General features: G+C 27.1%; 3 protein-coding genes across 3 annotated transcripts; 1 reads left to right on the top strand and 2 right to left on the bottom strand.

The window, feature by feature from the left end:
• Nucleotides 1–15,886: 15,886 nt before the first annotated feature.
• Nucleotides 15,887–17,543, bottom strand: LOC111678974. Its single transcript, XM_023440445.2, has 3 exons — nt 17,106–17,543; nt 16,624–16,800; nt 15,887–16,080 (listed from the first exon to the last, which is right to left on the bottom strand). Exons 1-3 carry the CDS (start codon nt 17,230–17,232, stop codon nt 16,001–16,003), a joined length of 384 nt encoding a protein of 127 aa, XP_023296213.2. The 5' UTR covers nt 17,233–17,543; the 3' UTR covers nt 15,887–16,000.
• A 2,118-nt stretch (nt 17,544–19,661) lies between these two features.
• On the top strand, nt 19,662–21,009 carry LOC111678972 (probable cytosolic iron-sulfur protein assembly protein Ciao1). The gene is made up of 2 exons (XM_023440443.2): nt 19,662–20,151; nt 20,208–21,009. The coding sequence occupies exons 1-2, from the start codon at nt 19,881–19,883 to the stop codon at nt 20,945–20,947; spliced, it is 1,011 nt and encodes a 336-aa protein (XP_023296211.2). The 5' UTR covers nt 19,662–19,880; the 3' UTR covers nt 20,948–21,009.
• Nucleotides 20,954–22,001, bottom strand: LOC111678973 (DNA excision repair protein ERCC-1). The gene is made up of 2 exons (XM_023440444.2): nt 21,267–22,001; nt 20,954–21,205 (listed from the first exon to the last, which is right to left on the bottom strand). The coding sequence occupies exons 1-2, from the start codon at nt 21,873–21,875 to the stop codon at nt 21,017–21,019; spliced, it is 798 nt and encodes a 265-aa protein (XP_023296212.2). The 5' UTR covers nt 21,876–22,001; the 3' UTR covers nt 20,954–21,016.
• Nucleotides 22,002–22,004: the final 3 nt, after the last annotated feature.

The following is a 22,004-nucleotide window of genomic DNA, read 5'->3' as shown; positions in this document are numbered from 1 at the left end:
AAAAAAATAAATAAATTAAAAAATCCATCAAAGAAAGAAAATGTTCTCCACATTTGTCGACAGTTTAGTTTCATATGATCAGTAGGCATTTTAGTACTCATAGATTTAGTATGTCTCTTAATATTTATTGGCAATTGTATAATACAAATAAATAAAAGAGATTTCCTTTAGTTCAATGTCAATATTTTTTACTGTTAATTATTTTAAAATTTCACTCACAAAACACACGCCCTTGTAATTTTGTAGAATTAAAACAAGTTCTCTTTTATTATTATCGAATCCGTAATGTAAGTACATATGTACAATATACATATTTACATCACGTATATGTATAATATGTACATACATATTAGGGAATTCTTCTCTTTTTTGAGCATTAAGTACAAGTAAAAGTGAATAAGAAGCATTAAGGAATGTACAATGTAAAAAGATGTGAATTTGTTAATTGTTGTCTGTTAGTGTCAATTTTGACAGTTTATTCACTTTTCATGGTTCACATGTATAAACAAACAAAGCTCAAGCAGGAACAACAACAACGATAAATGTTAATACGCATGACATGCCATGCCTTTTTATCATTCTGATACATACTTGGTACTCGTAGTATCTACTTTTCGTAAATTAATAAACATTGTCATTTATATACATAGAATCCTCTTACACACGTTGTTTGTTCTTGTATACATGCTCTCTCTGAAATGTTTTTTATGTATTTTATCTTAGTGGCTACGATGATGATGATGTTTAACTAAATAATATCAAAACTGGAACCACGTGTTGATATGTCCTGATCCTGCGCCTGTTTATAACCTTCAAAGATTTTTTTTATACAACAAATTGTTTTTATTTTCTCAATTTTCTCTTCTTTTGACTTTGGTTATCTGCTCTTTATGAAATAGCTCATTTCTCCTGCTTAGTTATACATTTGTTTACGATTTTAATATGTTTATTTTCAATGTTTACTTCTTGGAAAAGGTAGAAACGTAATCAAAACATAGTTAACCTATACCTTGTGACCTAATAGAAATGGTGCCTTTGTGCTCGGTTCTCTGTACTTATTAGACAGAAAGCGTGGTATTATTTTCCTTCAACATTATTGTCTTTCTTCGTCTGTGTTCCATACATACATAAGTATTTCAGACACATGTGTGACTGTCAGTATGCTTTGGTTTACTTTTATCATTGTTTCTGCTGTGCTTGTTTGCATTTATTTTTGTCTTTATAAAATATACGAAATCAGCTGTGCAAGATTTGTGTACTTAATATCCGTTGTCTTTTTAAAACTTTTTTATTTTCTGCTGGTGCAGTTCATTCTAACCAGTCGTTAGTCAGTTTGTCGACATTCCTTTATAATTATATGTTTTGATGTTTGTATATACATACATATACTTGACTGTTTCTGCGGCTGCAGTGTTGCTTTCTTCAACATACAATTGTTGCCGATGTGACGTAAGTGAATTTGCAAAAAAAAAATAAAATAAAATAAAAAAATGAGAAAGATTTATAGAGATTTTAGTATGTACATACATATGTATTATGTAAAGTTAAATATGAAAGGCCTTATTCATAAACCAATTTTTTTATAAACGATTTATATATCAAATTTCGTATGGAAATTTTCTAAAAAGGGGGATAAATATTTTCTTTTAATAATTTTTATGTTGTAGAACATATCGTTACTTTTTAATTTTAAGAAATTCAAATATTTGTTAAAATAACACGCCTATTTACATATAAATAATTCGCATCAAAAATATGTCTAAAATATATTTGTTTTATTTAATTTAAGTAATAATACAATAATACTACAAGCATATTTAAAAAAATCTGCATAGCTCTGTTTTATATCAGTTTAAATGCTACATTTGATCCTAGCCCCACAAAAAATTCCCTTCAGATGCTGGCTTCAATGGCCATAATTGATTTATAAACATTAATATTACTATAAAACTCACATAAATACCCTTATTTAGACACTAATTCATATTTTATTTTACGACCATAGTTTACATATAAAATCACTTGCACAAAATCAGTTCCTCATCAATAAATAAGTATGCCGTAATATATATAGAATTTGACATAAATATTTTACACAAAAAAAGCAAATCACATATTTTTATAATCACAACTGGTGTAGTATATCATATGGTCGACACTACTGACTCCATTATAAAGCTTTTGTAGAGTTATCTACTTTTAAAAATGTTTACTATTTTAAATGACAAAAAAATATGTATGTGTTTTAAACGTCAATACTAAAACTAACGAATACGCAAAGATTAAAAAAAAAATAATTGAAAATCTTTACAAAATTTTAAAAATTCAACGATCTTCAACTTTATAGGAATCATTGCGATTTAAGTCATTATTTTAAATTTTAAATTACTTTAAGTACTTTAAAGCAAACAGTTTTTAACAGAAATTAATGTTTATTCCACATAATTTTAAGTGACACTTTATGTTAAGTCACATTAAGTTATTTTCCAACATAACACACAGAAAAACACCATCTACATTTATGTGTTTAGAAACTTCCATGGCAGCGAGGCAAGACGTTTAAGAAGTTTTAATTTGTCATTTTATTCGTAGCTTCAAAGGACTCGTAAAATTTCGAGTAAGGCAAGAGTTCAATTAATTTAATTGACTAAAAATAAAATCAATTTTGACAATTTGCGAAATGCTGAAATTTTATCTCCAGTTGTAGATGCAATAATACTTAATATTATAAAAAACACAAGTCCTAGTAAAAGTATTCATATACTAAATTAGTAAAAGACAATTAAAATGTACTAAGAGAGACATTGTTGAGTGTTTTTTTACTGTCACACCGTGTAATTTATTTGAAAAATCCTTTTCACATGTTATTTTCCTTCATATAAAACAATATTTATGTTTTGTATATCATATCTCACATTTATTTGCACACCAACCCATTAGTATCTAAATGTTTACATTCAATCTTCAATCTTTTGTTGTGTTTCCAACATTGAAATTTATACTCGACACACAGATTGTTTATACATTAGGGTATTCAGTTAATAGTAGGGTATTCAATTATTCGGGTTTTTGTCTTATTCGGTTTATTCGACAAATAATTATTTGAGGTTTTACGTTAGCCGGTTAATAATCGGATAATTAAAAATTATTCGGTTATTCGAATAAAAGGAAACTAGATGTTATTATTGCTTTTAACAATAATTTTCTTCATATACACAATGTAACAATTTTGAAAAAAGCATTCACACATGAAAAAGTTGATAAGCATGTGAAAATAAATTCCTCTTATAGAATTGCGTATTCCGATTTTTATGTCCTTATAAAAGGATTTCAAAGTTTAAAGGACTACAAACGAATATTTAAAACATTTATATATATTTTATAATGCCAATGTTGTACATTCTATCTATGTATATTATTTACCTGTCTCACTTAGAGAAAAAAACAAAAAAAAAAAAAAAATTAAATATAAAAAGGTTTCATTTACGACTCAAAAACTTTTAACTACTTTTTTGTGACAAATTTTCTTTAAGATTTCCAATTCTTTCTTGATGATCTTGATGATTTGAAATAAATTATATTATTTCGAAGCAGAGGAACTTAGCTTCATTTGAAATTAATATTAATACCAACTTTTTAATATAAATTTGGAATTCCATTTTTTGAAATTGGATGTCTTTTAAAGTTTAAAGTCCTTTTACAGGAGCATAAGAGCTGATTATGAAAAACTGAGTACACAGAGCTAATACTAATGGTCCACAGTTTCCTGTACGTATAGATTTTTTCATGTTTATAAACAAAAATATTATTTTCACTTAAATTCTTTGTTTAGTTTTTTATCAAATACTAGAAATTATTCCTGTTAATGTGAAATGCTTTTCAAAGTATATAATGACATTACTGTTTTTAAGATTTTCAACGAGTTCTAGAATTCATACGTTCCATTGAACACTAGTTCAACTATAACTGTTGCTGAAAACTTATTAGAAATACTTAAGAATACAACAATGTTCTCAAAAAAATTGGTTGTAAAAATAAAAGCGATATAATTATTTCCATGATTTCTTTTCAAAAATCATCAAATATATTTTCTTTATTATAGAAAATTGATTAAGAAATTAAGAAAAGAAGAAAATTTATTATAAAAATATTAAATTTGTAGAAAATACATAGTAATTTTACTGCTAAATAGTGAGTTTTTCTTAATCGGTTAATTGATAGAAATTATTCGGATTATTCGTTATTTGAAATTTGACTATTTTCATTTATTCGAACGATTAATCGTCAAAAATTAATCGATTAACCGAACGACGATTAATCGTTTGAATACTCTAGTTAATAGGATTTATAATTTTAATCAAATCATACGAGATTGAATTTCTGATATAAAATAGGGATTATTGAGATAATTACATTTTTGGTAAGTAATTTCAAAAGAAATAATTATAAAACTATTTTACAAATCTTTTTTATAGAATAGTAATTTTAAATATTTTTAATATTTTACAGTTCTTTATTAAAATCTTTAAACATATACATACATATCTTAAATAGCTGTGCTTTTCTAATTTGCCAATATTAAAATAAATAATTACATATTCTTAAAAATTATTATTTTTTTTTATTTTATTGATACATATAAGATAGAATAAATATTTTTAAGAGAACAAGAATTCGTATTAAATCTGAACATCCTAAATTCATAAATATATTTATCTGTATACGTATGTACATAAAAGTATGGCTTTACCATTGTTTGTGTGTAGTCAGTCTACCAACACATTTGTTCTTTCAGAAATCATGTATTTGTGTAGCTTTTTCCTTTGTTTCAGTTGGTATATATAGCTGCTTGTTTTGTATTCACATTGCTGCAGAAAGATTTTCATCAGCTAACTAACAATCTTTTCAAACTCAACATAACGAGGACATTTTTATTTACCGTTACATAAATCGTTTGGCATTATAATTTCAAATTTGAAAAATATCTTAGTTAGGTGATTTTAAGTTTTTATCATCGTTATATACATTTTTTTATTTCAACATCTTTTATGCATGTTTGTGTTTTTATCGTTATAAAATGTATATTTACTTAACGAAATTTATGCATAACATCATTTTATGGCAGGGTCCAATTGCCAAATTTAACCTTAATCTCATTAATTAATTTTGTTGGGATAAACAAAAATGAAAATTAAAAAAATATATATTTAAACACTTTTGATTTTAGAAATATGTTGCATTTCCTTATACATCTTAAATAGTCTCATTATATAATGACCGTGTTCTTAACAAATCCTTAAAGCACATCTACGCCCCTGAAATATCTTTAAAGTCTCCATTTGTGTTTTTTTACTATTTCAGACAATAAATACGGCAGCAATATTTGTTTCATACTAATAGAGAATTCTTTACAGGTTAACCACCAATAATTCCGCTATAACTGTATTATAAAACTTGTATCTCAATTGCTTAATTAGCAGCACTTTTTTAAATCTAGATAATAACCAGATTTTGAGTGAAGTCTTCATGAGTGTGAATAAAGTGTCACTGGGAAAATTTTAAGATTTGAAATGGAACTTGCTAAAACCTATAGACCTTACACGTGTTTGATAAGGGTGTGAACAACTGTTTTGTATTCATCATTTTATCGTTTTTTTATGCTAATGTTTGTTATTTTAAAGCTCACACACAAAGAAGTCCTTATAGATTCACGCTATTGACTATGAAGGTGTAGCAAAATGTGTCTTTATAAATTTATGATTGTGTACTCGGTTTAATGTTTGTCTTCGAGGATAAAAGGGAAAATATGTAAATCAAAATTTACTACTGTTTGTTTGTAGATTGGGTTGTACGAGTTTCAGTAAAGACGTCAACGGTAAATAATGTTATTATTGGCTAAATAACATCTTCTTTGACTTAAAATTACATTTTATAACGTATTTGATTTGATTTTTCAAATACATACTACATCAGCACAGTCTTTTGATACATATTTATACTGATAAATGTCTGTCATTTGCCATGAATACATTCAAGAATACTAATTAATTGAATTAACACTTGGTTATAGGCACTCGCTACATGCACAGAAGGAGGCAGGATTCACTTCTTTAAATATGGAATTCCTTTGACATAATCTTACTACGACGAAACAATTCATAAAGTTGACAAATTTTGCCAAAAGGAAAATAAAGCAGAGTGTAGACAAACAGCTTTGTTTAATCAAACAAATTTTATTTAGATCAATTAATTTTTTGATTTTTAACACCTTTATTATATCCTTCAGCTTCGTGAGAAGGGTATATACAAGTTTTTCATTCCGTTTGTAATTTATATTATATAATTTTCTGACCCTATAAAGGGTATAGCTATGTCCATCTGTCTATCTGCAGATGAAGGAGTAGGAATTTTCATAAAATAAGTACGGAAATATTACTAGAAGCCTTATATGTATAATGTACACTAGCAGTAAGACCTCATTTTGGTATCATAACCAAAGCTGTTAATATACGTTACCATAATTTATTAAATAAAAGATTCGAGTTACTTAGTGGCTTCGACATGTGTGGCGCTGCGGCTATCTATTTTAATTTTCCAGCATTTGAAGATTTTTTATATCATTATATTGATACTACATGTCAAGGCAACATATGCAAGAAATACAACTTCTAACGTGTTTTCTTACTAGAATTTAAGCATTTTGGCTAGCCTATGAATGAATTTAAAACCTGAACGAATTTATATTTTGCATTTGCAAATAAAATATGTATTATTCTATTATATTGAATTCCTATTTTCCGATTTCCAAAATCTAATCACTATAATTATATTTAAGAATTATTTTTAACACGTTATTGTGTTTAATGCGAGGTTACGCCGTGAATTCGATTAATTTTTAATTCCATTAATTATATAAAAGTCATTTTGTTTTGTCCTTTCAAAATTATTGTGAAACCTTAAACTTTTAAATACAATACACATATCATACACATATAAAAATCGTGACTTTTACATACGCAAATTAAATATTTCCACATGTATAATGTTAAACATGTATTAGTTTTTTTTCGTTACATTTATACGATTTTTTTATTTTTTGTTGTGTTTATGTCAAATATAAAAATATTAAATGGGGTGAACCGTTACATATCCTCCAAGACGTGACATTTATGCACGATTCTAATAGATATAAATATTTCTATCTGTCTGCTTATTCATGCATACACATACATATATTCATATGTCTGCCTATAAAAATAAAAGACATCCCTAAAAAATTGTATATCTGTTAACAAATTATAAAATTATATTTGAAAGAACTAGTTCCTTAACACTCTTTAGAAGTATTTAAGAACCTTAATAATGTTTTGAAAAACGATTGTTTTTATTTTTCCTAAATTTTCCTGGAATGTATGAAAAAAAGTTTTTAAAAATAAATACTTATTCATTTATTTATTTTAAATTAATTTTAAAGGTATTTTCAGACGACAATACTGAGTATTAACATACTTCAAATTAAAAATATTATGAAAATAATTCGGATTGTTATAAATTAATCCGAAAAAATACATTTCATGTTTACACTATAATATTTATAATATTTTTTTTAATCGTTTATGCACTTTTCGTTTATGTTTTTAATATATTTAATACTTTTTGTTTGTTTTTTTATTGTAATTATAAAAAAAACATACCGAATACGTATGCAAATAAAAAGTTTTTGAATTGTTTTTAACAATTTATGAATACCGACCGTATGCCAAAAAAGAAAAAAAGTCTGAAAGTACCTTAAATACTGAAGCACAAAATGTTGTATTTAAAGGGCAGGTCTAGTATATTAAGATAACATTTTAAGTATACCCTATATTATACATGTATGCAGGTAAAATTAGTTAAATAAAATATTTTTATATGAAATTATGACTGATTAAAAAATTTTTCAACAATGTTTTATATTTTTAACACAGTATTTCGTAAAATTTTTATTTTTCATTAAAATATAATAAATTTTGGAGAATTTTTTTAATTACATATGTATGTAATTAAAAATAGTTTTCACCAAATTTTTTTCATATAACATTTATAAAACTTGACGTATCATACAAATTATAGATTACGATTCTTGAAAATCTAAATTATTATAGAATGATGTAAAAATGTGCCTAATATTCCTGTTTATGTATGTACATATATCTATGTATTTCTTTTAAGACGTGTAATGGTTTGGAAATCATACAATACTACATATAACTGCTCGTTCTTCTGTCTAGATTCCTTAAGCAAAACTTTTTTGTCAAATAAGCTATTTTTCCATAGATACAGCTGCCAACATATAAGCCAGTACACATATGTATGTGTGTACATATGTACTAATGTACATAAGTATATGTATATTTCTTGTGAAAGATTAGGGCAGTATAAAAAAAGGTCATCATAAGTGTTATTAAACAATAAAGAATTTCGAATTTTGTTTACAATATATTTAATATCTTTTTTCTTACAATAGTGATATGAAATTTTTTTTGCAAATGTTATATCCCTAATATAACATCACTGTTGTTACAGTCTTTAAAAAATTCACAGAAAAAATCGAATTTTGTGTTATGACATTCTTTACGTTTATGAGCAATATAGTTTTGTATGTAGATCGACGTTGTTTTAACTAGATAGTTATTTTTGTCTTTGTATACAAACATTATCTCATAAGTCCTTCAAATACTTCAGTATAAATATTCCTTGCTTTTGTTATGTTTTTCCTTAAGTATAAGTACAGATATAAGTACATGTATTTACTTACATGAGTGTAAAAATATGCGTAGATTTGCATTAAGGTTACGTGTTTGTTTCTCGATGTCTTGACATCCACATTTTATATTCTCTTTTATGCCTTTCTCCGAAAACGAAAAAGAATATTAATTGATTTTTTTCTATCATCTAAATATAACCCAGTCAGACCCTTTACAAAATGCTTATGGTTTCCTGAAGTCTCAACTTTAACAATGGTTGACATGTGCACACATATGCGTAGATACATATCGCTTATTAGGTTTAAGAGTATTCTAACTAAACAAATATAGATTTTAATATTTAAATCGTACATAAAATAGGTTTTGACGAATAAAACATGATACATATTGCACTTGTTAAGGCCATTTAACAAATTTGTAGATAAAACACTCTTGAATTAAATTTAGTCTAACGCCAGGCTCTATGTTGTCTAAGAAAACTTTTGATGTGGTATGTTGTGTTGTTATTCAAGTGTTAAACTTATTATCTTTGTATTTTTAATCCGTATTTAGAATATAAAAGAAATCCACAATAACATATTTAAGAAAACATTTTTATTCGTAAATATTTGTTAAAAGTTTGTCGCTGGAGTTCCTTTTATGTTTCAATAATAAGTACACCATCTATAAATGTATGTATATAAAAATGAATGTGTGTTTGTTTGTTTATGCGGGACTGATTTTCTTGAAATTTTCACAGTGTCTTTGTGTATGCCTGGAAGGAACTACAGGAAGAAGGCAAAGTGCCACGCTCACAAACAAAGTAAATTTTAAGTGTTGTCTATTACAGGAACTGCTACAGCTAGAGTCCTCAAATTTTGTATGAAAAATTTTGACATAAATGTGAACAATTGTATGCAAAATAGATGTGGCACTTCCTATAGTAACCGTGGCACTTTATTGAATTAGTATTTTTAAAATAATATATGTATAAGTCAAAGTCCTCAAATTTTATGAGATCCACTTTAGTAATAATATGAATATTTTAGACAAAAATGCAAAAAGCGGTCGAGATACCTCCATGTGAATTGAGTACACAATATCGTCTAAGAAACTATAAGAGATAGAATCCTCAAATTTTTCAAGTTTGACATCAATGTGAACTTTAGTGTAATAAGTTGTCGGATTAACAATAGGGGGCGTGGCGCTTTCCATATAAATTAAATACTAAAAATCGTATATCTGGGAATATATAACAACTAGAAAAAATGTATATGGAAATATGGTTTTAAGTGTAGCAAAGGACACAGTAAGTTTATTATAAAATAAAGAACAAACGTAATTTTTGAAGTCAGTGAAAAAATTATATTTCTAAATTGTATTAGAAAATATATGTACATTGTACATGTACTTGTGTATAAGTATATTTTGGTTCGATTTTTAAATAGAATTTAAACTAAAACATTGTGATGTTGCATAATGTGATACTAAAAAAATTATAAATATTATTATGAATTTTTAAAATATTTTTACATATTTTGGTATTTATACAAAAATAAAATAATAAATAACGTTTGTGTTTACAAATGTAATTTTTTTACGTTAGGATAATTAATTTCGTTTGTATTGTATATGTACATCAGACGTATGAGTAATATTTATCTTTGTTTCAATAATTTACTTACTATACGTTTTGGGTTAATTTGCTAAACACACATAAACACATACTGATTTACATATGTATATGCATGTATGTGTAAATAAAATACATTTTTTAATGTGTTCGCCATCTAAAAGTTTGTCTTTTTAAAAGTTATAAGTTTATACTTGCAAATATGCAACCATGTAACCATCCCTATGCTTGAGTAAATGTAACATTAAAATTAGATAGGACTTACAAAATATCGATAATTTTTTAATGTTTATTTTTTATTCACTAGTGTGTAAATGTAACTGGTGTAAAATTTAAGTCTAATCGTATAACGAGAACCAGGGCAAAAATCGATTGAAAACTGGCTAAAAATTTTTAATTCATTGTGTATTAATGGTTTTAACCTTGTTGAAAATATATTTTTTTGTAAGGAAGATTGATTATAAAATTATAACTCCACAATACTTATCCAAAGACAATAAATACTTTATGAGCACATCTAATGAGCATGTATGTATACGATTATGAATGTATGTTTGGGTTTGTATGAACAATTTGTTGTTAGTGGTTCACATTATAAGTTGCACGATTGTTATAAAGTGTTAAATGGGTGACATGTTGTAAGTAAGTAATTGCACATTTGTCTCTATGTGAAGGCATGTAGTTATAAGCAAACTCAATCAAACACTTTAAAAGCTATAATGTAATATAATGTATGTCAGTGTATGTATATGGCAATGCAAGTATGTATGTCTTCAGCAATTATATACAGGTGCCATTAAGTATTTACTATTTACTCTTCAGTTTCTAAGCGGACATTGATAATTATCAAGCAATAAGGGAAACTTTAACTGAATCACATATGTTAACTTTATGTGTATACATAAGGATGCCAACAAGATGCACGAGAATTGTTTTCTAATTTGAAAGTTGTTCTAACATATTAATGTGCCAATTGAGTGAAATCGATAAACTAAGCTGTGTCCCACCGTAGTTACAAAAAGCAGCTTGAAAATGCCAACTTGTTTTAATATACAATAAGCTAAATGAATCATAATTTATTCGAAATAAGCAGAAAGAATAAATGTTAGAAACATATTGAGCATGTAATTCATATTTCTAATTTGCCAAATAATTAAAATAGAAATATTAATTTCTTTGTGGTTCTTTAGAAATAAATATCATCTTTATCTTCTTCCAAATTCAATCACTGGACTTAGCTGTTTAAGCAGCGAGGCAAAGAATCAGTAACACTATTATTTTAATATACATATATACATAAATATATGTATGTACAAAAACGAATAGATATATAGATAAATAGATTACTTTAAATTTCATTTGTATCCGTTAAAAAAAATATGTTCCTTTGTGGTTTCTCTTTTTAGATTTTTAATGAAATTTCCCATACAACTGTAGGAATGTATGTATTACATCCGTTCGTATTTTATCATTCGAAAGGAATTTACTTGTTATTTTTATAGTTTATATTTACTTATTTATATGTGTTTGGTTTTCAAAATTCCGTAAAGAATAAAGGAAACAAGTTTTTTTTTTTTGTAAATGTTTACTTTTATTGACACATCCGTTTCGTGTCAATCATATCTTATTATTTTTTATTTTTTTGTAACGACAAAATAAACGTATGTTTTTGTTCCATCAACCAGGATATTCGAATAACTTTGTTAACTGAGAGAGGAAATAGCAGACAACATCACAAGCATAAAAACACATTTAAACAAAATTAATGTGAGAAAATATGTACCTTGTCTCTATTGTTGTCCCCATCAACATCGAGTTTATTTTTGTTGTTAAAATATTTCAATCTTTAACTGTGTCAATTTTACTTCAAAACTGTTTTGTCTGCTGAAAATATTTTCTTGGTTTTGTTTTGCATTTTTGGTTCGTTTTTTTTTTTTTTGTTTAAACGGAAATGTCATTTAGTAAAGTTTATTGCAGTTATTTATTTATATTGTCATTCTTCTGTTTTTGTAAAAACTTGTACTTGTAGTGATATTTTTGATTATTCTACAAGCAGTAGATAACAAAACAAAATGTATTTTTTCTATATCTGTGGGATTGTTGAATTTATTCCTTTTTTTTACATTTGAACTTAAAAACTCGATTTTGATAAAATTTGCAATAAACTTAGTAATAATTTTAAGTTCTATCGGTCATTACATATTTACAGTATTATTTTTGCCGCTTTTTGTAGAGATACGAGTATATCTATACATTTAACGTTAAACGTTACTTGCTGACTGATTCATCATCGCACAGCCTAAACGGTTGAAGCTGAGCTATAGAGCTGAGGACAGGAGGTTGGTTTCCATTGGGAAATAAAGAGGTAAAATTGTATTTTATTTTTTTGTACCACATCAATTTTTTTAATCAGTAAACAATCAACAAATATTGTTATCTTCTTCATAACGTAACAAAAAAGTAAAAATATGCATTTGGTACTATTTGGATATTTGCACGTTATGTACATATATTTTGTACAACATTGTTTTAGGAATTGCATTTTTATTCGTTAATGGGGTAAAATTGGGGGTAAAACGGGAAATTTGATTTAATCAAACATAATGAGATAAAAATTTTAGATTTAGAAACACTCCGGTACCAAGTTAAAATTTTTTTGTACTTTTTCTTTTTGAATTGAATATCAAAACATTAATTTAATAATAAGGAGACTTTTTGGTACTTTTTCGTTCTTCGACTAGTACTTTTTTGTGTTTACTATAAAATTAAACTTTCAAAAATTAAATTAAACATGTATGTAGAGTCCGATTAATGGAGAACTTATAAAATGGGACTTTTTGTTCCTATTTTGTTCTTAGAAATGTACTTTTTGAATTTTCTATAATACTGAACCTAGACACATAATAAAGTATGTAGGGCCCGGAGTAACTGATAACATGTTTTTTGGTATTTTTTTGTTCTTCATGTTTTTTGGTACTTTTTTGTTCTTCAAAAGGTACTTCTGGAGTTTTATATAATAGTGAATATAAAAATTAAGCATTTAGGGCCAGGAGTACGTGAGAACGTATAAAAGGTGATTTTTTGGTATTTTTGTTATTCCAAAAGCACTCTTTGAATTTTCTATAATATTGAATCTAGAAACATAAAATTAAACATGAGCGACATGAACGGAGTAAGTGAGAACGTACAATAGGATTTTTTTCGTTTGTTTGTCCTTTAAAATGCAAGTTCCAAGACCGAATTAAGTAAGAACCTAAAAAACTGTTTATGGTACTTTTTCCTTCTTCAAAAGGTACTTTTTGAATTTTCTGTAATATTTTTTGAATTTTCGTTTAGCAATTTGTAAAAAAATTTTACTTTGTCACACAGTTTTTCTTTATTATGAATTCGTATTAAATGGGTACAAGTAAAATTAAGTAGTACAACATTGAGTAATTAAGAGATTACCAATTATTATTTATAATAATATTAATTATTATAAATTATAATTAATTTATATTTATAGTAATAATTAATTAAATATTTATACATGATCAACATGAAAATTGTTAAGGTAAATAAAATACTCATTTCAAAGACGAAAAATATTTAACAGAATTTAAGTCATTGTTAAACTTTAAGTTTTATTTAATACAAATTATCCTTTTAAAAGAGTATGTACATATGTATGTGAGTTTTTATTGCGAAACATCTTAATTTTGTAAAAACTGTGTTTAATTTTTGTATGTGTGTAATATTTATTATTATTTGTATAATGAATACAAATAATAACCTACAAAACCAACAACTATTTACGAACATTATACATATGTAGTGCAGACATAAAAATAACAAATAACTAGTCCAAAAACAACTTTATCATTTGTTATAATGACACTTTAAACAATAACAAAAACAAATCTACAAACAGTAACGGATACTAAAATAAAAACTACAACAACTAAAAGTCGTTTAGTAAAAGCGATTTATGTATATGTTGTGTGGAAAAGTTGAACAGATTTTTAAGGTCACGCACACACCTTAAAAACAAACTACTCCAACGTGATTATTTTATCAAAATTATAATTTGTTACCAATACACGTACATTTTACAGTTTCGCGTATGTATGTGTGTATATCTGTATGTAAAAATAAATACGTATGTGTTGGTGTTGTTGAAATCAGAGTATTTTATAAATTTAATCTTCAAATACATACCCAGCAAAAACATAGTAATGACTTGTACATACTCAACTACTTACTTTTTAGTAACAATTACCTACCGTCTACATTACTAAGAAGGAGTCTAACAATGACACACAAATATTATATTAGATAAGTACATACATACTTACTTTTTTGCTTTGACTTTGTTTGTTATTTATTTCCTTTTTGAGATATCTAATAATAGACGCTGTATACAAAACGGGGCTTCACTTAATCCTAGGCGTTATAAAAGATTCCTTCAAAAATATCAAAAATTCTCATAATAAGGCTAATGTCGGGATAAAAATTAGAATGAATACATATCATGTAAAAGTAGACCCATTCACCAAATGAAATGAGTCTATTTCTGAAAATTAGTTTTTAATTATGAAAAAATAAATCATTTTTTTATTCTACTAACTGATGTAGGACATTAGTCGGTAAATTTGGTCCAAATATGAATTAAGTTGGAAAAAATCATTAAGTCATTCGATACAAAATAATTCAATTAAAAATATAACATAAGTTAATCCATAGATCCGCGCCTGTACTCTTTTTTTGTAGCAATTGTAGAAAAAATATAACTGCCTTCTAAAATTGTTTCAAAATTGCTTTAAAAATTAATTAAAACTTCTTTTATAATTTTCCAATAAGCCTATTTTTATCGATGATTTCATTTAGTTATTTATTAAAAATTACAAATAATAACACCTACGTTGGTATTATGAAAAATAGATATTGATATTAAAAATATGTATGTATATGGTCATGCTTGATAATGTTTGGAGGCATGTGAAAAATGCTAGACAGTCTAAATTCATTGTATATTTATTATAATTTATAATGTTATAATTTAATTGTTTTCAGGTTTATTATGCTTTAAAGAATTTAAAGTTAATTTATAAACTAAATATTAAAAAAAATAATTTTCAATCAAATATGGTACGATTTTTTATGAAATCAACTATTGATTATGGATATTTTGTCAGCATTTTGTTAATTTTTTCATATCGTCACTTGAAACGCAAACGACGCTAACTAACCTAAATTAAAAACCCATTTCACTGTTGATTGTAATATATTCTATCATAACTAATAGAAAAAACTAGTATTTTGGTTCTCCTGTAAAATGTATGTTAATTTAAAAAAAAAATGTTAATTGTTATTTAAATTTAATACTCAATCTAAAAATTAGCTAAATATTTCAAGTTACTGTGCTAGTTTAGCAAAATTTTAATTCTAAGTTTTAATAATTAAACAGAATTATATAGAAAATTTATAATTTATTAAAAAAAAGAATATTTTTTAACTTAAAAAAGTACAAAAAAAAAAAACAAAAATATGTATTTTTATTATTGCTTTTATTTTTATTATGGCGTTAGAAAAATTAATGTTTCGTTTTATTTACAATTTTTAATAATAATAATCAAATTTGTGCGTAATTTCAATCTTTCGTCTAGCTTTCAGCAGATTTTGAAGCGGTTATGATGCCCTTGACTTTGGCCTTATCGTTGGCGTCATTGTGTTTCTTTTTAACTGCAATAACAATAAATGTATTAAATAAATAACGCTTGAAATGAGTTGAATAAAAAACACGAAATTATTTCAAATTATTGGATTTAAAAGACAATTTAAAAAAAGTTTCTTTAATATGTATAAGTTTAACTATGGTAATATATACATACAAACATACATGCATGCATACATACATACATACATACATACATACATACATACATACATACATACATACATACATACATACATACATACATACATACATACATACATACATACATACATACATACATACATACATACATACATGATGTAGGGTATCAAATGGTTGACTATGTCCGTTTCTTTTTTAATTGCTTAAAATATTAAAATTAAAGTTTGTGTAGGTTTCAAAAAGTTATCTTATGTGTCGCCTTAAAATGGCATTTACCAAAAAAAGCATTAACTGGCTACAAATGCTAATAAACTTATTTGATATGAAGCAGACTACAGTACTAATTTTCTTATTGGATATCTAATATCGCAATTTTAAAATAATATTTTATTACTCTCGATACTCACTCGTTATTAAAGTGTCGGGATCTTTATAAATTTCACCTTCGGTCTTTTCATGTTGAACTTTTTTGCGAAGTTTCTTAAGGTAGGCCTCCTTGTATTCCTCGCTGGGTTTACCACCCAGTCCATAACTTACTTCAAGTACCGTTAAAGGTATAACTGTAGATGATACTGGCACTAAATCTGAAATTAACGTTTTTTAATAGATATTTTTTCGTATATAGATATACATAATTTCTTAATTATGGAGGTAACGCCGAAATATTTGATATTACGTAATTTTCGGAAGTAACATTTAAATGGGAACTACGGACATTATTATTAGAAACTAAGCGACTAATGCTAACATCAGTGGTCGGCATCTTTAGACATCAGGAAGCTAGTGCTATAGTTTCCTTATGTACATTCTACATACATGTTTATAAATGCAAATTACTATATATTTTCCGATAATTTTGAAAACTCTGCGAACAAAAGAACAAACAAACCTCTTTCGTATTTATCATCAGGATTACGTTTGTACAACATGGGAGTCGAGAAGACATAATTGCACATTAAAACGATGATAATGATGTTGACAATTAAGTTGTTGTAAATACTTTTGGTTTTATACATGTTTGAAGGTTGTTGCTATTATTTTTTCTTCTCTCGTTATGGTTTACTGGTTTTTTCTTGATTTTTTATTGTTGTAAAATGCAAAAAGCGCGTTCACTTTTAAATTTTATGTATATAGTTAAATGTGTGTTACTTTTTATTACAAACAAAATTACAATTATAAACTTATTGTGCAAAATTGTCTTTGTTTTTTCTCAATTTTTTTTTTGCTTTAGAAGCACCACTAACAGCAAAACAGCTGTTTTACCGACACAACCGTTTTAAATGTTGGTTCAAATAAAATACGTCCAACAGGTTTAAAAGCTTTTTATTGACTGAATTGTTTTTAGTTTCTAATAAATTTTATTTGAAGCCCGCAATATAGTTTGATCTTTGAGAGAGCGTAGAGCTAAATATACGGCGATTGTTGGGCCAGCGTCAAATGTGGGTTTGATGGTATGTAGATTTATTATAAAAATGTTGCTAAAAACTCGTACATACAGAAATTTAAAGTGATGATTGTAGATATTTTGTTTTAAATAATACGTATGTATAAATAGAATTTGTATTAAAACTATTAAGTTTTTATATGCAATCTTCATTATAATCTATAATATCTTGAAATACTTGTGTATCGAATGACATAAACGAAATTTTACACTTGATTTCAGCACGGTTCCAGTTATCGAATTGTATATAAAAAAATAAGGCCCATTCAAACAAAACCTATATACATATTTTTGCTACACATCTAATGTACATACATTCATATCGTTACCTGAAACGCAAGCTGCCCTAACTAACCAAAAATATATTTTATTGAATAATCTCCTCCGACCAAAATTTATTTTATTTTTTATTATTACAGTTTTTTTGTTTTTTCTGTAAAATTTAAAAAAATGTTAGATAGGGTCGTTTGCGTTTAAGGTGACAATATGAAAATAGTATGTTGTACAATTAGTCCCATTAGCGCATTATGTAGTTTTGCAAATTTGAAAATATATATGTAAGTATGTATGTATGCATTTACAATAAAAACATGCCTATGTATGCGTTTATGTAGCACGTAGGAATATTTTACATTGAATAATGTATATGTTTGTGTGAAGAATGTTAGTATGTAGCATACATTTTTTTTAATTTGTATTAAATCTGTGTGTTTTTTATTGTTTTGGTTATTTTATATTTGGTTGTTAATTTTCATGTTTACTCCAGTTCGATATGTGATTGGAATTTTTAATAACTCCTAAAAACTTGAAATTGGCAACAAAAAAATAAAAGAATCATACATACATTTCTATTAAGTCTAATCATTGGACCAAACTTTCTAAAAAATATTAAAAATAAGAAATAAACAAGTATGAATGTATAGTCGGGCATAGCCGACCATATGATACCCTACACCAGTCAGTATGTCAAAAATGGGGATTATTTCAAAAATAAAGCATATTTCTCATTAAGTTTTATACCCTACACCACTATATTGGAAAGGGTATTATGCTTTTGTGCTGATGTTTGATGAAATTTGGAATACACGTTTGTTTTGACTCAAGGAAGAAGCCTATTGAAAATTGTTAAAATCGGTCCATTATTTCATCTAGCCCCAACTGAACCCTCCGAAAAGGGCTTTTGAGCTCATAATTATTATGTACAATATAAATGTATCTCGATGAAAGTTCGTTTGTATGTTTTATACAAGCCCTGATCTTGCGGAATTTCATTTCATTTGACCCCTATGCAAAGCCCCCTTCAGAAATTGACTTGAATATCCGCAATTCATTTATTAGCACTGTTATTGCAATTAAAATTAGCACAGACAAACATTATATACATATATTATAAAAATATCATATAAGTACAAATCTATCCTGCCCGTTTAATCGGGATCTGTCCTCACTTGCTTCTATCACCCATATAAAGCCTCTTTTAAAAAATAATTTTTTCGTCAATAAATTTTCAAGATAAATGCTTTATTATGAAAAATAAACAATGTAATTTTATCACTAAAATATCATTTTTTTATATGAAAGTGCTAAAATACATAACGTATATGGCCAGATATATGCCCTACGTATGTGACTATCGAAACATTTCGCTTTGGTATCAACATTTAGTGCGTAAAATAGCGAAATTAAGTTCTAAATACATATATCGATTTTATTCAGATCTTATTTTGATCATTAGTGTCTACTAAGTAAATGCTGTTAAATTTTAGTCCAATTGAAAAACGGGAACTAGTCCTGGGAAAATAATTGGACTAATTTATTCAAGAATTGTGCTATCAAAGTTATAATTTCTTAATATTTTGACTAAATTACAACTTAGAGAGTATTATCTATGTAAAAGAAAGATCAAAATGTAACTTGCAGCATGTAAAGCGCGAAAAGTTTGAGAAGCGTAAAACGCGTTGCCGCCTCAACGCGTGTTGTGTACTTCCACTTTAAATTCGAATACTATGGAAGACACTGTAATATGTAACATATGTTTTATATTTAAAACTTTTATCAATACACATGAGAAATTCTATGCTGGCAATTCCACATATGCAATCACAACCACTATTGTGAATTATTAAAAACACATGTTTAAACAGCTGGACGCAAATTTATAAAACAACAAAAGTACAGAAAGAAAAAGATTAATTAGTGTAATTTATATATTTTTTAAACATGTCGAAATTACAATGCGAGCACAATTTGCAAGGACACAAAGGTCGCATCTGGTGTGTATCGTGGCACCCGAAGGGTAATGCATTTGCTTCTTGTGGTGAAGATAAAACCATACGAATTTGGTCAATGACCGGCAACAATTGGTCAACAAAAACTATTCTATCCGATGGGCACAAGAGAACAATTAGAGAAGTAGCTTGGTCTAAATGTGGCCAATATCTAGCTTCAGCCAGTTTTGACGGCACCACTGCTATATGGTCCAAAACATCAGGTAAGCTCCTACATCCAAATAAGTTTATGAATTATACCATCTATTTTATCTTTTAGGTGAATTCGAGTGCAATGCCACTTTGGAAGGTCATGAAAATGAGGTAAAGAGTTCTAGTTGGTCGAATTCTGGTTCATTGCTGGCTACATGTTCACGCGATAAGTCAGTTTGGATTTGGGAGGTAACAGGAGATGATGAATTTGAATGTGCCGCAGTATTGAATGCTCACACACAAGATGTAAAACGCGTTACGTGGCATCCTACTAAAGAGGTATTAGCCTCTTGTTCTTATGACAACACCATAAAGATGTATGCAGAAAATACATTAGATAATGACTGGGATTGTACAGCTACTTTGGCTGGTCATACGAGCACTGTATGGGCTATAGATTTTGATGCCGACGGTGAAAGATTGGTATCAGTAAGTGATGATCGCACTATGAAAATATGGCGGGCATATGCTCCAGGAAATCCCGAAGGAGTAGCTACACCCGATAATGATACCGTATGGAAATGTGTCTGCACCATAGCAGGAGAACATTCGCGCACTATTTATGATGTATCATGGTGTAAATTGACTGGTCTTATAGCAACAGCTTGCGGAGATGATTCTATTAAAATTTTTAAGGAAGATTTGGAGACATCCACCAAGAATGAACCTGCATTTGCCTTAGTTGCCTCTCAAGACAAAGCCCATTTACAAGATGTAAATAAAGTTTCATGGAATCCAGTACACCTTAATCAACTGGTTTCCTGTAGTGATGACGGTAATATTAAAATCTGGAAATACACTGAGTAAATGTTTTTATGCTAATATTAACAGATTTATATTTTGAAAATAAATATTTTAGAAAATTAAAAGAAAAAATCATTTTCCTAGGAATGGTTCCTGCAATGTTGTATATAGCTTTTTAGCTTTACGTGGTCCCAAACCAATAACCTGAGATAAACGATCTTCACTTGCATTGATAAGATTCTCCAAGTTCCCAAAATTTTGTAAAAGTGTTACGGCATCTGTTTTATTCACCGGTTTTATGTTTGTTAAAGCAGCAACCAACTACAAAATAATATATTATTATATTTGTTTATTCTTTGCCATTTGTTAAATGCCATCAAACCTTTTGATGGGGATTAGATTCCACCCTTTCCATTATCAAATCTGGACCTCGTTTTTCAAATAATTTATAGGTTTCAATAATTTTACCGGCCTCCTCTGCATTCCAAGCCAACATTAACGTCAAATCTGCAAGCAAACTTATCCGAGTGAGGCTTTTTAGTGCATTGTGTGGCTCCGGTGTATCCACTTGTACTAACAATACTCTTAATTCATATTGTTTTCCCAATTCTTTCAAACGCTGGCATATGTAATCCGGATTTAAATTGTGATATTTAAGCGACAAATATAAAATACAAGTTGTTCTTCCAACAACATAATCAGGTATGATATCATCTCGAAATTCTAAAGGTACATTTTGTATAGGTTTTAGTATAGGATTACCTCTTTGCTTTGGATGAACTAAAATACAATGAGGATTAGCTGCAGTATTTTTTGCTTTTATTTCAGTTTTTTTGACATTATCTTCTTGTATTTTAATATTCGTTTTTATCGAGACAGTGTGTGCGCTTCCATTAGTTGTTTCAAAACTTGTTCTTGGTACTTTTGCAGCAGTTGGCAAATCCATAGTGGCCAGAGCCAGTTCAAAAGAATCTTCATGTTCATCATTCATTCTTGTATAAATTTGTATATAAATACTAAATTTTCAACTGTAAAAATTCTTATTTCAAAATATTTTCAGAAAATTAAAAAAAACACAACATTTACGATTTCATATAATATTGTATAATGTATCATTCAC

This window comes from Lucilia cuprina, chromosome 3 (assembly GCF_022045245.1).
Source record: "Lucilia cuprina isolate Lc7/37 chromosome 3, ASM2204524v1, whole genome shotgun sequence".
In the NCBI taxonomy this organism is placed as follows: Eukaryota; Metazoa; Arthropoda; class Insecta; order Diptera; family Calliphoridae; genus Lucilia; species Lucilia cuprina.
The sequence above is the reverse complement of the archived record's forward strand: the minus strand, read 5'-3'. Positions and strand labels throughout refer to the sequence as shown.

Excerpts from the sequence above, each read along its gene's own strand:
- LOC111678972 (XM_023440443.2), top strand. The coding sequence starts at position 19,881 with ATGTCGAAATTACAATGCGAGCACAATTTGCAAGGACACAAAGGTCGC. Across the intron at positions 20,152-20,207 it reads TATATGGTCCAAAACATCAG|GTGAATTCGAGTGCAATGCC; the intron begins GTAAGCTCCTAC and ends TTTATCTTTTAG.
- LOC111678974 (XM_023440445.2), bottom strand. The coding sequence starts at position 17,232 with ATGTATAAAACCAAAAGTATTTACAACAACTTAATTGTCAACATCATT. Across the intron at positions 16,801-17,105 it reads TGATGATAAATACGAAAGAG|ATTTAGTGCCAGTATCATCT; the intron begins GTTTGTTTGTTC and ends CGTTAATTTCAG. Across the intron at positions 16,081-16,623 it reads TCCCGACACTTTAATAACGA|TTAAAAAGAAACACAATGAC; the intron begins GTGAGTATCGAG and ends TTGTTATTGCAG.
- LOC111678973 (XM_023440444.2), bottom strand. The coding sequence starts at position 21,875 with ATGAATGATGAACATGAAGATTCTTTTGAACTGGCTCTGGCCACTATG. Across the intron at positions 21,206-21,266 it reads AATCTAATCCCCATCAAAAG|TTGGTTGCTGCTTTAACAAA; the intron begins GTTTGATGGCAT and ends ATTATTTTGTAG.